The sequence below is a fragment of the Myotis lucifugus genome, unplaced genomic scaffold (genome assembly GCF_000147115.1).
Source record: "Myotis lucifugus unplaced genomic scaffold, Myoluc2.0 scaffold_3, whole genome shotgun sequence".
Lineage (NCBI taxonomy): Eukaryota > Metazoa > Chordata > Mammalia > Chiroptera > Vespertilionidae > Myotis > Myotis lucifugus.
Genome location: NW_005871051.1, coordinates 29,848,911 through 29,862,059, shown reverse-complemented (window position 1 = coordinate 29,862,059; position 13,149 = coordinate 29,848,911). Strand labels below are relative to the sequence as shown.

The window sequence follows — 13,149 nt, the reverse complement described above, 5'->3', positions numbered from 1 at the left end:
CCCCGACACCTCCCGCGCCCTGACCTCACCCAAGCCCCGAACCCAGCCTTGGCCGGCGCGGGCCCTCGCTGACCATCAGAACCCACAGCGGCCACACCGCCCGCTCCACCCCAGGCCCCACCCCGGACCCGGACTCCCGGACTCGGGACTCCGACCCCGCCCCCACTCCCGGCCCCTGGACCGCGCTCGGCCCTGCCCCCGCGCGCGGGTGTAATTAGCCTTGATTGCGAGCCCGAGGGGGGAGGCGCCACACCGAGTAATGAGCGGGGTGATCACGGCCCTCAGACGCAGTGCTGAAGAATGCTAAAAGGCCACTGGCGGGGTTGGGAGCTGAAAAATTAGAGTTTTTAATGATAATTTTATGCAGAATAATTGTCACAGTGTGACATAAATGGCTAGCTCCTCGGGCGGGGCTCCGCAGTTCCTCTAGGAAGCCGAGCTGGGCCTGGCATTTTTCGGGGAGCAGCGGTCCCAGCCCACCGCCCGCCCAGGTGTTGGGGTTCGGGAGGTTCTACAGCTGCCGCGTCCAAGCCCGCGTTTGTCCTTGCAGAGTCTGTGCCCGCGGGGTCCGGTAGGCCCGGGAGAAGCTGTGAGCCACCATGTCATTGCACAGGATTCATGTTCGGTTTCTCGGCTTGCAGTGCGTCATCTTGACATTTCTTTTAGTCACAATGTTCCAGCCCCTGCCCTGGGGGTTGTCATTTCTTGGCCTCTGTCTCTGTGGTGAGGATTAAGTAAAATCACCATATGAAGTGCAGCAGGCACTACCACTGGGCTCTGGGTCACCAAGGTGGCGCCCCACCTGCTCATGTCACCTGAGTTCAGAGGGGGGGCTCAGCAAGGCAGCAGGCCACCAGGGGCCTGGAGCGTGGCTGAAGGAAGCAGCGTTCTTCCAATGTACTTTTCAGGACCTGCTTTACGGAGGTGTAACTGCATACAATAAGCTGCCTGTGTTTGAAGTGTACAATCTGATAAATTTAGACAGACGTCTGTGTGTTCATGAAACCATCCCTATTATCAAGACTGACCACACCCATCCCGGTCAAAAGGTTCCCCGGCCCCATTATTATGTCCCCACCCCCCTCCTCCATTATCCCCCTGATCTGCTTTTTGTCACCGTAGTTCAGTCTGAATTTGCTGGAATTCTATATAAGTGGAATGTACTCTTTTTTGTCTGGCTTCGTTCACTCATCATAGTTACTTTGAGATTCATCATATTGTTGTGTGTGTCCATAACTCACTCGTCGTCGTTGCTGAGTGGTATTCCATGTTGTGTTTCTCCGTTCGTGTGTTGAAAGGCACGGAATTGTTTCCAGCTTCAGGCTGTTACGAATAAAGCTGCTATGACCATCTGCGTGCCAGGCTTTGTACGGGTATATGCTTTCATTTTTCCTGGGGAAGTACCTAGGCTTAGAACGCCGGGGTCCTATGATGTGATTGAAAGATAACCTTTTGTAAACCTGCCAGACTGGTTTCCAAAGTGGCCGTGCCATTGTGCAGACCCACCAGCGATGTATGCGGTCTAGTTGCTTCACACCCTCGCAGTACTTGGTAGGGTCGCGCTTTCATTGTAGGCACTCCATCGGTGTGTGGTTGTGACCAGCATTCCCCTAATGACAACTGATGCTCAGCATCTTTACATGTGCTTATTTGCCACCCATGTCTTCTTTGGTGACCACGTGCCTTTTCAAATATTGTGCCCGTTTTATTTATTTGTTTATTTATTTATTTTTACTCTTACCCAAGGATATTTTTTCCATTGATTTTTAGAGAGAGTGAAAGGGAGGGAAGGGGGGTGGGGGAGAGAGAGAGAGAAGCACTGATGTGAGAGAGACATATCAAGTGATTGCCTCCTGCAGGTGCCCCCACTGGGGTTGGGATCAAACCTGCAACCCAGTTATGTGCCCTTGACCAGGAGTCAAACCCGTGACCCTTCCATGCTCGGGCTGGTGTTCTAACAACTGAGAACACTGGCCAGGGCTCTTGTACCCATTTTAAAAAGTGGGTTGTTTTATTCTTAAATGTTGAGATTTCTTCACATTCCCTGGATGCAAGTCCCCTGTCAGGCATGCAATTTATAAATATGGCCTGTCCATCTCTGGATTCTATTTTCTTCTGTTAAAAGTGTCTTTTAAAGAACAGAAGTTTTTAATGTTGGTGGGATCCAGCTTATCAATTTTTTTCTTTTAGGATTTGTGTAGGGCTATCTTATCTAGAAAAACCTTTGCCTAATGCATGGCCACAAAGATTTCCTTCTATGTTTTCCTCAGTAAATTTAATAATTTTATATTTAAGTCTATGAGCCAATTTGAGTTAATTTCTGAATATGGTGTGAGGTATAGATTGATGGATTGAAGTTTGGTTTGTTTTTTGTTTTTCTGCATGTGGATATCCAATTGTTCCAGCACCATTTGTCAAAAAGCCTTTCCTTTCTCCACTAAATTGACTTTGCACCTTTGTTGGAAATCAACTGACTACGTATGTGTGGGTTTATTTCTAGACTCTTGTCAAGTACACACAAGACAGGGCAAGGTCTGACCGATTCAACAGATAAAGTCCCGAGTTTGATTCAGACCATTTATCTCCTCCATAAACAGTGAAGAGGAGAATAGCCAAAGGTGCCAATTCCTCACGGTCCCTGCCCCACACACCACAAAGGACCACACCTAAACAAAAGGGACCAGTTGGTGACAATATGAGTCGTAGTGACCCCGTTGCTAAGCAGCCAAATCTAGACTTCAGCTGAGCGGTTTTATAGTCTGCAGCTGTATTCTGAGCGGGGCAAGGCAGGAAGTCTCAAACCTCATGAGAACCCAGGAGGCGATGAGAAACTGTCTCCTGAATGCCTCCCAGGAGATACAGGGAGGCGAGTGGCCTTCGGCCCCTGAGCAGCTCCTTGCCAGCCTCCCGCCCAGGAGGATCATGGGTTTTCTGCCAGGACACAGATCAGCAGTGGTTCAAGCCTCTGTTTGCATGGCCCGTGTGGATACATGCCAGCTCACAGGGCTCCATGGCAGCGCCATTCCTCCCTCGTTCTGTTCTGTTTCACCGACGTATTTGTCTGTTGTGACTCAGTACCACGTGGTATTGAATACTGGCGCTGTGAGGAATCTTGACGTCAGTTCAGTTCATGGAACTGAACCAATGTTAAGTTCTTAATTTTGACAAATGTACCATATTATAAGAGGTTCACTTTAGGGGAAGCTGGGTGAAGGGTATTTGGGAACTGTTCGTATTAGCTTTGCAACTCTTCTGTAAATCTAAAATAATTTAAAAATAAAGAGAGTTTTAAAAATCAAGTTGGCTTCGTGCCTGGAGCGCCAACCTCCCACTTAGATCGTATTGGGAAAATATGGCTTTTTATTAAGAAATGAAAATGCAACACAGACTCAAAGCATACGTAGCGTGAATCCTGACAATGTCCCTAATGCAGTTCAATACATTTGGGCATCGTAAGGGCTGAGGTTTACATAGACCATGACAGCTACTCGGCTCATATACTATGCAAGAGGCTAATTTCCTAGCTTCAGCTGGATTTTCAAAAATCACACAGGTCCGGGACATTGTTTAATAAGGACTTTTGAAGTGTCTTTGTATTGAAACGGGGCTCTGGGAAATCGCTTTTCTTTTGTCTTCCTCCTCCTCCCCCTCTTTCTTCTTTTTCTTCTCATTTTCTCTTCTGTGTCTGTGGTCTCTCTCTGTGAATCTATCCATTTACTTTGACAGCCTTGGCTCATTTAAATCCTGGTTATTGGGGGAAAGTTTAAGGTAAGTGACGAACACACCAGAAGTTCAGGCAGAACTATGCACAGCCGAATCCTTCCATCTCACTGATTAGAATGAAAATGCTGCCCGATTCCATGGGCCACGCCTCCAACGATACAGCCAACTACTTTGAAGAATAAAAAGTTAATAGATGTCAGAAAGGGCTTGAGGTTTTGACCAGCGCTTTTCAGCTTCAACAGTCCCCCCAAAGTCAGAGTCCGGGGAGGTCTGGCTTCACGTAGTATAAACATTATCACCTTGACAAGAAAGAGCTACTTTCTCTAGGATCTTTTTATACATGGTAAATTGTAGGTCATCCTTAATTTTTTTTTTACCTTTCAGTAGAGAGGGGGTCATTGACCTACATACAGAGCCATTTCATTCTCTTACTCTTGATGACAATGGTCTCCACACCTCGGGGCCCGGCTCTGCTCCGGCCCCTTTCAGCCGGCAATTCACCGTGGGTGCAGGACTTTCAAACCTTTGAGTCTCTGAGTTCCTGGGACTTAAAAAAAAATTGTCTGTGCTTCCTTCCAACCAGCAAGCTTCTGAATTCAGAATTCAACACACAAAAAGGGAGATTGGAGCTTTAATCTAGGAGCCTTTTGAAGAGATTTTCCCAGAAAGAAAAAAGTTCCAGTAAAGTTACTCCTCACCTTAGTAGCCGGCATGCCGGCCTCGCCCTATTTATTACCTGGTTCCTCTCCTTGACCCTAGTTCACATTCTGAGATGATTAAAATGAGGAAAGAATTAGCAGAGCGCCGATTCTTATTCTTGCCTAACGCTGCCTTGATTTAAGCCGAAGTGAGGCAGGCTAGCTTCCTCCACGAACAGACGAGTATGAAGCATACTTTTTTTGCCCCAGCTGTGTCAATTCAACTGAATGGAAAACCATTCATAAGCCGCTGTTGGGCCTGTGAAAGCAGCTATCCTGGGGGGAAAGGGGGGATCATTGAAGAAAGTCATGGGCAATTCTTTTCCAGTTCAGACCTGGCAGGCTGAGATCTGGGCAGAAAGGAAGTACTGCTTTTCCTTCGCAAGAAAGTCAAGGAAGGAACAGGTCCAGGGGAAGGAACTACTCAGAGTCCCCACCGCAGCCGCCCCAGCATCTCCCTGATAGCAGGAAGTTTACCTGAGGCGCCAGGCTCACGGGACTTGATAAATAACCCAAAATGCAGTTCACAAAGATAAATAAGTAAATAAGTAAAAAATAAAATAGAAAGAGAGAAACAGAAAGAAAAAGCAGTTCACTCTTCCGAGTCCCAGGGGGGTGATTGAATTATTATTCAAGTAGAGGGGATAAAACGTGGCCTGGTTCAGTGGGAGCCTGAGGCATCGTGTGGAATACTAAAGCATGGGGTGCAGAGAGGGGCTGTCCATTAGACGCTTTGATATTTGTGCTTCACACATTCCTGAGCACCTGCAAGGGTCTTACTTGCGTACGCTCCTCCCAGGAGGCCAGTAAGGCGCGGTTATGCCCAGTCTACAGACTAGAAAACTGAGGTTCATGGAGGGCCCCTATTTTGCCAGTAAGGCGGCACACCATGAAAATAGTCAGAGCCAGGCTCAAAAGCCCAGTGTCGTTGGAGAGATCAGTGCTGAAAGATGGCCTCTCCTTTGTGAACCTAACGTTTTCCGAAAGCTGTGTATAGTCAGGAAGTAGCTCTGCTCAGCCCCAGTCACCACCTTCCAAACATTGCCTATCACTGGCTTTGCCCCTTCTCTGCCCCTTCTTAGCATCTCAGGCAGATTTCTCAGCTTTCTGTTCACTTGCCAAGTCCCATTTGAACTCCCACCACTCAGGTCAGGAATTAAAAGAAGTATTCCAGGCCAAATCCAACCTTCACCCTCCGGGCAAAAGCCTGATCAGACAGGCCAGGAAACAGACAAATGGCCAATAAGCAAATGAGAAGGTGCTCCACAGCATTAGTCATGAGAGAAATGCAAATTAAAACCACAAAGAAATATTCACTATTTCACACCTGTTAGCATGACCAAAGTCAGAAAGGATGACAATGGCCAACGCTGGCCCAGATGTTGAGCAGCTGGAGCCCTCCCACCTTGTTGCCGGCAATATACAATGATGCCATCACTTTGGAAGCCTGTTTGGCAGATTCTTTTAAAGTTAAATATACACCTACCAGCAATTTCACTTATAGAGATTTACCCAAGAGAAACATATGTCCATAGACTTATTCAAAAATGTTTTTCCATAGTAGCTTTATTCATTATAGCCAAAAAAAAATGGAAATACCCAAATGTCCACCAATATCAATAGGAGAGTGAATGTTAAAATTGTGGTATATCCATACAATTAAATATACCCAGAAATAAAAAATAATGGCTTACTCTTGTATGCAGCTATATGGATGGGTGGATGTCAGACATTATGTTAAGCGAAAGAGGCCAGGTAAAAAGAGTAGAAAGTTCTAAAAAAGACAAAACTAAACTAAACCACTGTGAGAGAAATCAGAACGTGGTAGCCCAGTAGTTCTCAACCTTCTGGTCCTTTCAATACAGTTCCTCATGTTGTGACCCGACCATAAAATTATTTTCGTTGCTACTTCATAACTGTAATGTTGCTACTGTTATGAATTGTAATGTAAATATCTGATATGCAGGATGGTCTTAGGTGACCCCTGTGAAAGGGTCGTTCGACCGCCAAAGGGGTCGCGACCCACATGTTGAGAACCGCTGTCAGATAGCCTGTGGGGGGATGACTGACTGGTAGCAAACACAAGGAACTTCCTGGAGAGATGGAAATACGGCACCTCTTGATTGGGATGTTGGTTACAGAGGTGCACTGCTTTGTAGAAATTCACGCAGCTGTACTCTTAAGACCTATGCATGTATCTGTATGCAAATTATAGCTCCCTTAAAAATACATAAATACAAACACATCAAACTTTTCTCTGGTCCAAGTCAAAGCCTCCCCCCACTCTACCCCCACCCCTATCACTTTTCCTTACTCTTCTCCCCTCTGGCCCTGATGTTTCCAGTTTTCCTCTTGATCCACTGTATTGGGACCAGAGGAAGAAAAGGTCGCCCATTTCTGCTTCTAGAAGCTTCCAGAAAGTCAGGTGCTACTTCATGGGCAAGTAGGGCAAACGGTGGAGCTGACTTCTCAACGTTTATTCCCTAAATCATTTCTCAGTTCACCAACATGCAGGGTTCCATTTACAATCTGGGGAGAATTTGCCCAAAATATCACCAGCCACAACCATCTGACACTTCAGGAAAAAAAAAATTAAATGGCAGCCACTGCCCCAGGACAACCTCCCCTCTTCACCTAAGGGTTAGTCCGCTCACAGCAGCCATTTCAGTTGTAAACATTAATGCTTGATCCTCTCAGAGCTTAGCTTCCGGTAGAGGGGGGAGTGGTTAAAGGGAGAGAGAAGAAAATACAGAAAGAAAGGAGTGGGTGACAGGCCCCCAGAGGAGAGGCTCTGCAGAAGGTCCAGGGAAATAAGGCAGAACTGCTGCTCCATCAAAGTCAGGGCGGTGGCTTCCATCCTTCATGAGGCGCCAGCTGGTGACTGCGCAGGAGGGAGCCTTCTTGCCACGGGTCCGTTAGAAAACAGGCTGTATCTTCCTCCCAAGCCTCTCCCCCAGGTCCCCTGCCCCCACAGGCTGGCACCTGCCCAGCATCCAGACAGATGCTCTGCCCGCATCCACGACCCAGCCTTGGGGCTCCAGCCGCCCTGTCACAGGACAGTGTCTCCAGCCCGCCTACCCTCAGGTCAACTCCGAGGGGGGGAGTAGCAGCCGTGATGATTGAACAAGACTGGTTCCTAACACCCGTCACTCTCCCTGGGCACGTGGTCTACGAGTGGGAGGGGTTCAGGCAGCAATCACATGAGGATGGAGCAGGGCAGCCCCCTGGTCCAAGGACTCCAGCAAGTGGGTGGAGCTGCTGCTCGGGAGAGATGCCTGTGAGACCTCACAAAGCGCTTTGGGCGCTGTCCACTTCCCCCACACAAATGAAGCGACTTCTTTGAATCTTCAATTTAGCCTTATTTTCAATAGTTCTGTGTCGCCGTTGTAAACTGCTCTCTCAGTGGATCGCTTGGTGGTTGTTGGACCAGGTTGTTGTCCAGTGGTAGCTGGGTTCCACCCCAAGAAGATTGCTGGCTGGAGGGTCACCGTCATCTCCCTACCCTTGAGGTCACTGATCAAACCACAAAAACTGAATCCTCCCTGAAAACTGGGGAGAATGAAATCTGTCGGGTAGGGTTGCCAGCAGGACTGGGCAAGAAGTGATTGAATTATTTACTCTTCTGTAAATCTAAAAGAGATTTCCCAGAGCCCCTGCCCCACAGCACCAGGTCCAGCGTCTTTACTGTCCTGTCAGCGAGTCTGTCCAGAAATTTGTGGAGGACTCAGAGTAGAAACACTTCTCCCTGCCTTGAAAGGCTATTGTTGAATGGAGCACAGATGTTCTCGAATGAATGAATGAATGAATGGACGTTTAGAGATGACATGGAAAATGCCTAGCACAGTGACTGGCTCATAGAAGATGCTTCACCAATAATATCAGTGGGAAGTGTCAGCGGGTGGCAGACAAAGCCATCGAGACCTCTGCTTTGCCCTGTCCTGGCTATTTGACTTCATGTAAGTCCCTGGTCTTTCTCAATTTCCCCACCTGTAGATTCTACCTACAATGCAGATTTGTTGCAAGAACTAGAGATAACATTAAAAATAAATAAATAACAAGATCAAGTAGTAGGGAAGCAGTGAGCTCCCAGCTCAGGACCAGCGTCTGAGGAATACCACTTTTGAGGGCTTTGTGTGAATAGAGTGATGGACAAAGGGAAGACAGATGAAGGAGCACCCTCAGCAGGCTGTCTCGTGGGATGCAGGGAGGCCTGGCAGGCGGTGGGGAAGCGATGGGGACGAGGGGGACAGTAGGAAAGCCCAGGCCAGGGCACTCACATGGACCTTCTGCACCTGGTAGGTGACAAGGAAGCCGGTGCTTCAGGAAGATGCTGGACAGTGGATGGGAGCAGTGTGTGGGGTGTGAGCTAGAGTCCTACTTCCCCCTTCAGAAATAAGTTAATAAAATGACATTAATTCAACAGCCCTTGATGGGCTCATTCCTATTAACTCCTGCCTTTGGCTCAAGCTTCTTCTTCTGTGTACTGTCAACCTCGTGCCCCTGAAACAGCCTGTCATCTCGGTCATTATCAAAGACGAGGAGGAGGAATTATTCTGACGTCCTCAGATGGGAATCTACCCTTGGCTTCTGACCGTGACTGTCCTACAGTGGCTCCAGGCCGCCCTGGCTTGCCTGTCCATCAGGGTAGCAGGAAATCTAACAAAATCTCCCCTAGGAGGACAGGGCTCGGGCGCAGCTGGGGCACCCGCAGTCCTGCATGGGCCCGGGTGGTGTTTCCCCGCTGGGCCACTTCTCCCACTGCGGACACGGACACATACAAGGTCAGGTCCAGGAGTCCCGAGACGGCTACTGTCTCCCTGCTTATCACTGAGTACCTCCCACCCACCCTGCCCTCTCCTCTAGGCCCGCCTTCTCATGGGCACTGCCGTACATCCTTTCTGAAATCGCTGCTTATGCCTGGGCAGACCAATGGAAAATTTGAGAGCATTCCGGGCCCCTGCAAAGCTAAGCTAACATTCTCAGAATCCATGTGCTGTGGCTGTGGCTGGTGGGGGACAGTTTCGTTATTCATAACCTCTGTCGTGCCTCTTTCAAACTATAACTCTGATTCCTTTTGGAAAATGTGAAAATACAGGCAGGCAAACAGGCAATAAAAGCACCCATCAGCCAGAGGTAAACACACGCTGGCCTGTATATTTCTAGGCTTGCTGTCTACGCGTATACATATCTGGTGTGGTTTTTAATGGGACTGTTCAGTGCTGTTTGGTAGCCTGATCTTTTCACATAACTATTGCAAATAGCTTTCCGTGTCATTAAACAGGCTCCCACACCTTCGCCTTTAATGACTGCCCAGTGTGTGCCAGCAGAGGTGTGCCCCAGTCAATTGGTTGTGTTGTTTTTTCTCGTGCCTGTGGTCTGCAACTCACATCATTAACTGCTGGAAGAAAGTGCCAAGGTTTCGCCAATTAGAGGCTCTTCATTAAAAATGGAACAGGCATCCGAAGCCCTCCAGGGGGTGGGCCACTGTCCTTGCTCTTCTGAAAGGTATCCCCGTTGTAAACTGCAACCTGGTCCATCAGCCAGACAGGCTGTGGGTGTGGAATAGAGGACCACTTGTATTTCCCTATGGCTGTCTCTGGAGAAGGCGGAGCTGCTTTAAAAAAAAAAAAAAGGCAGAAGCAAACGTTTTGTAATTATTTTCGAGCGCGCGTGGGCTCAGTGGCAAGAATGAGACGGAAGCCTTGATTTGTAACCGCCTGCTGCACTGTTTGAAATGCCTCCCCGAGAGGCAAGGAGGAAGCCAGTCTGAAGTACTCCGATGCTGAAATTTGCATCCTCTCTTAGCTGGTTATTGTCCCAAAGGACATTTCACATCAAATTGTACTTGTTTATAAAGATCTTCCACCCAACACAGACCACTTCTTAAGACACTGCTGATATGGAAGCTAAAGATATGCAAAGAGAGAATGAGAACCACTGCGCGTCCCTGGGTAGAAATATAAGCAGATTTAACGGCAGCCGCTTGCAGCTGGAAACCCTCCATGGACGATCGTGTTCAGAGCTCAGGGAGGCAAGTAACAGGAAAGCCAGCAGTAACTGGTACTCATTAAGGAAATGCATTTGTTCGAGCTTTTCGGGAGAACCGAGAGCGGGCTGCCCTGCACTGGGCACCAAGAAGCAGAGGTAAACAGCCCCCCATTGACACACTCAGGGAGCTAACGGTCTAAGAACATTTGAAACACGGTACCATAGGCGCTGCCCAGGCACTCATGTACAGGGCACATGACAACACAGCGTCGTGACCCTCTGCTGGTGGCACTAGGGTGACAGGAGCCCTAGAGGCAGAGGACGTAGAGATAGAACTGTGTCCGCCTTCCTGGGACACACAGGCACGGGGGCATGAGTTGCCAGGATGCATCTGAGCACCTGACCAGATAGAGGTGAAGCAAAGGATGGAGCCTCAGGAAATGAGACCGGTGAGGCCCACAGGAGCTGGGCTCTTGGCGTCCCGCGTCCTGGGGACAGGGACCAGGCTCTCTCCAGCAGGCACATGTCATCTGATTCCCACAGGAAAGGCTCTTTCCAGCTGGTATGGAGCTTGTGAGACTGGAGCAGAGGACAAATTAGGAGACTGTCATTACCATTCAGGCAAGAAATGACTTGGGTGTCCACAAAGCACAGTGACCATGGAAAGGAAGGAAGAAGCAGTGATTATAGGTGATGCAGTCAACAGGGCTGGGGAGGTAGGACAGAGAAAAGGCAAAGGACAAGACCCCCAGGAAGGACAAGACCCCCAGGAAGCAGAAGAGGACGGCACCTGGGGCAAGGTGACCGAGAGGGCCTCCCCTCCCTGGAGGGCGCTGCAGGAGGTCGCCCAGAGGGGGAGAGGAGCCGCAGCACCGCTGGAGGATGGCGGTGACGGCCGCGGTGCTGCTGTGGGCGGGATGAGGAGCTGCCCTTCAGCACTGGACGATGTGAACCGAAAGCCCCCGAGGCCCACCTGAGACCGGAGGCCAGTCCACAAGTGGTGTTTTCCCAGCAGCACTCAGTGGCCAAAGGGGAGGAGAGGGTGGATGACACATGGGTTCCAGGTTGGATTTGGCTGTCTGGCACGGGGATAGATAGCCATGTCCCCTGTTCAAGGGAACCTAGGATGCCAAGATGACAGTGTCTGGAGTGCTGCCCAGGGAAGGAACGAAGGCAGGAAGAGCTGAGAGAATGAGGGGTCAAGGACTCAAGTCTCAATAGAGCAGAGATGAGAAGGGCACCAACAGGCGTGGGTGACAACAGGGACCAGAGGCTGTGGTCTGCAGGTGGCATGCTGAGGCATCAGCCTCCAGAGGGGAAGCAAACACATGGATGGCCATGCCCAGGAGCTGACCCGGGAGCAGGTCACTGCAGTGGGCTGGTGTTTTGGCAGTGCCCACAAAGGACAAGGGCCAGCAGGATGGAGGAGGGGCTGTGTGACTGTCCTCCCACATTCCAGCTGGGGAGGACTGTTTCCCACCAGTGTCTGGGGCCCCGAGGCCCAGCAGCCTGGTCAGCAGCCTGCGCCTGAGCTAAGGTTGAGGGGTTTAGTTCTCCCAGGTGTGGATGGCCCTGAGAAAACTGCCGTCCTGGGAGAGGCTTTAGTGCCTGGAGGAGGGGGCAGTCTTGGGTTCCAGTTGGTGGGCCTGGAGGCAGCAGAAGGTGCCCACCTCTGGGGGAGACCCCTGTCTCCCAAGGGAGCTATAGGCCCAGGAGGCCAGTGGGAAATCCAGGTACAGCTAAAATCCATTCTGTTCAGCAGAGCCTGGTTGAAACAAAGGCCATCCCACAGTCAGGCATGGCGGTGTGTTCACTATGCGTCCAGCCCTGGGGACACCCCAATGCCAGTCTTTGTCAGTGCTGGAGGGCTGGAAGGAGTCCTCCCATGGGAGCAAGGCAAGCCCTGCCTCACCCTGTCCGCTTGTCACCGAAGCTGAGGTTTCAGAAGAGGTACATGGTGGCTGAGGAAGAACCTGGCAGTCTAAGGGACGCTCCTTAGAACCGTGACTGCCAGGCCCTCAACTGCCACGTGTGACAAAGAGCCCCGGTAATTAGTACCTCAGCACTGTCATCTGAACCACATCACCTCCCACGGCAGCACCAGACAGTTACAAATTACTCCTAAGTCTTACACTCTGCTACAGACTCAGGAAGTCTCCTAGCCATGTCCACCATTCAGTAACCGGTGGGCCTGGTGTTCTCCTTGTTTTGCCATATCTCTTTTTACATATATTTATTTGATTTCAGAGAGAAAGAGATACAAACATCAATGATGAGAGAGAATCATTGATCGGCTGCCTCTTGCACGCCCCCTATTGGGAATGAGCCCACAATCCGGGCATGTGCCCTGACCTGGAATGGAACTGTGATCTCCTGGTTCATAAGTCCAGGCTCAACCGCTGAGCCACGCCAGCCGGGCCTTTTTTATTTATTTTTTCCTACCTCAGTTTATACTCCCGCAGCCTGGGCACAGATCTGAACTTACGTCCTTTCTCTGCGGCTATCCTTCCTCTTCAGGGAGCCCACTGTCCCCCTGCGGTGTCCGAAGTCCCCGAAACAACAGCCAGGGTGTGGCGGGTCCCGTGGCAGGGTGTGGGGGTCGGGTGTCCGGCCCTGCCCACCCGGTGACCACTCTCGGCCTCCCCGCAGGTGCGCGCAGGCTCTGCTGGAGCACGGCGCCTCGGTGCATCGCGCGGGCGGCGCCGGGCCTGGACACGCCGCTGCACGTGGCGGCGCAGCG

The 13,149-nt window shown here is 50.3% G+C and overlaps 1 protein-coding gene across 1 annotated transcript in view; it reads left to right on the top strand.

The window, feature by feature from the left end:
• The window catches only part of ASB18 (ankyrin repeat and SOCS box containing 18), a 40,201-nt gene that overhangs the window by 14,753 nt on the left and 12,299 nt on the right, over positions 1-13,149 (top strand). The window contains 2 exon segments of the mRNA XM_006082797.3: positions 13,059-13,113; positions 13,115-13,141. Of these exon segments, the coding sequence (XP_006082859.1) occupies positions 13,059-13,113; positions 13,115-13,141 (82 nt within the window).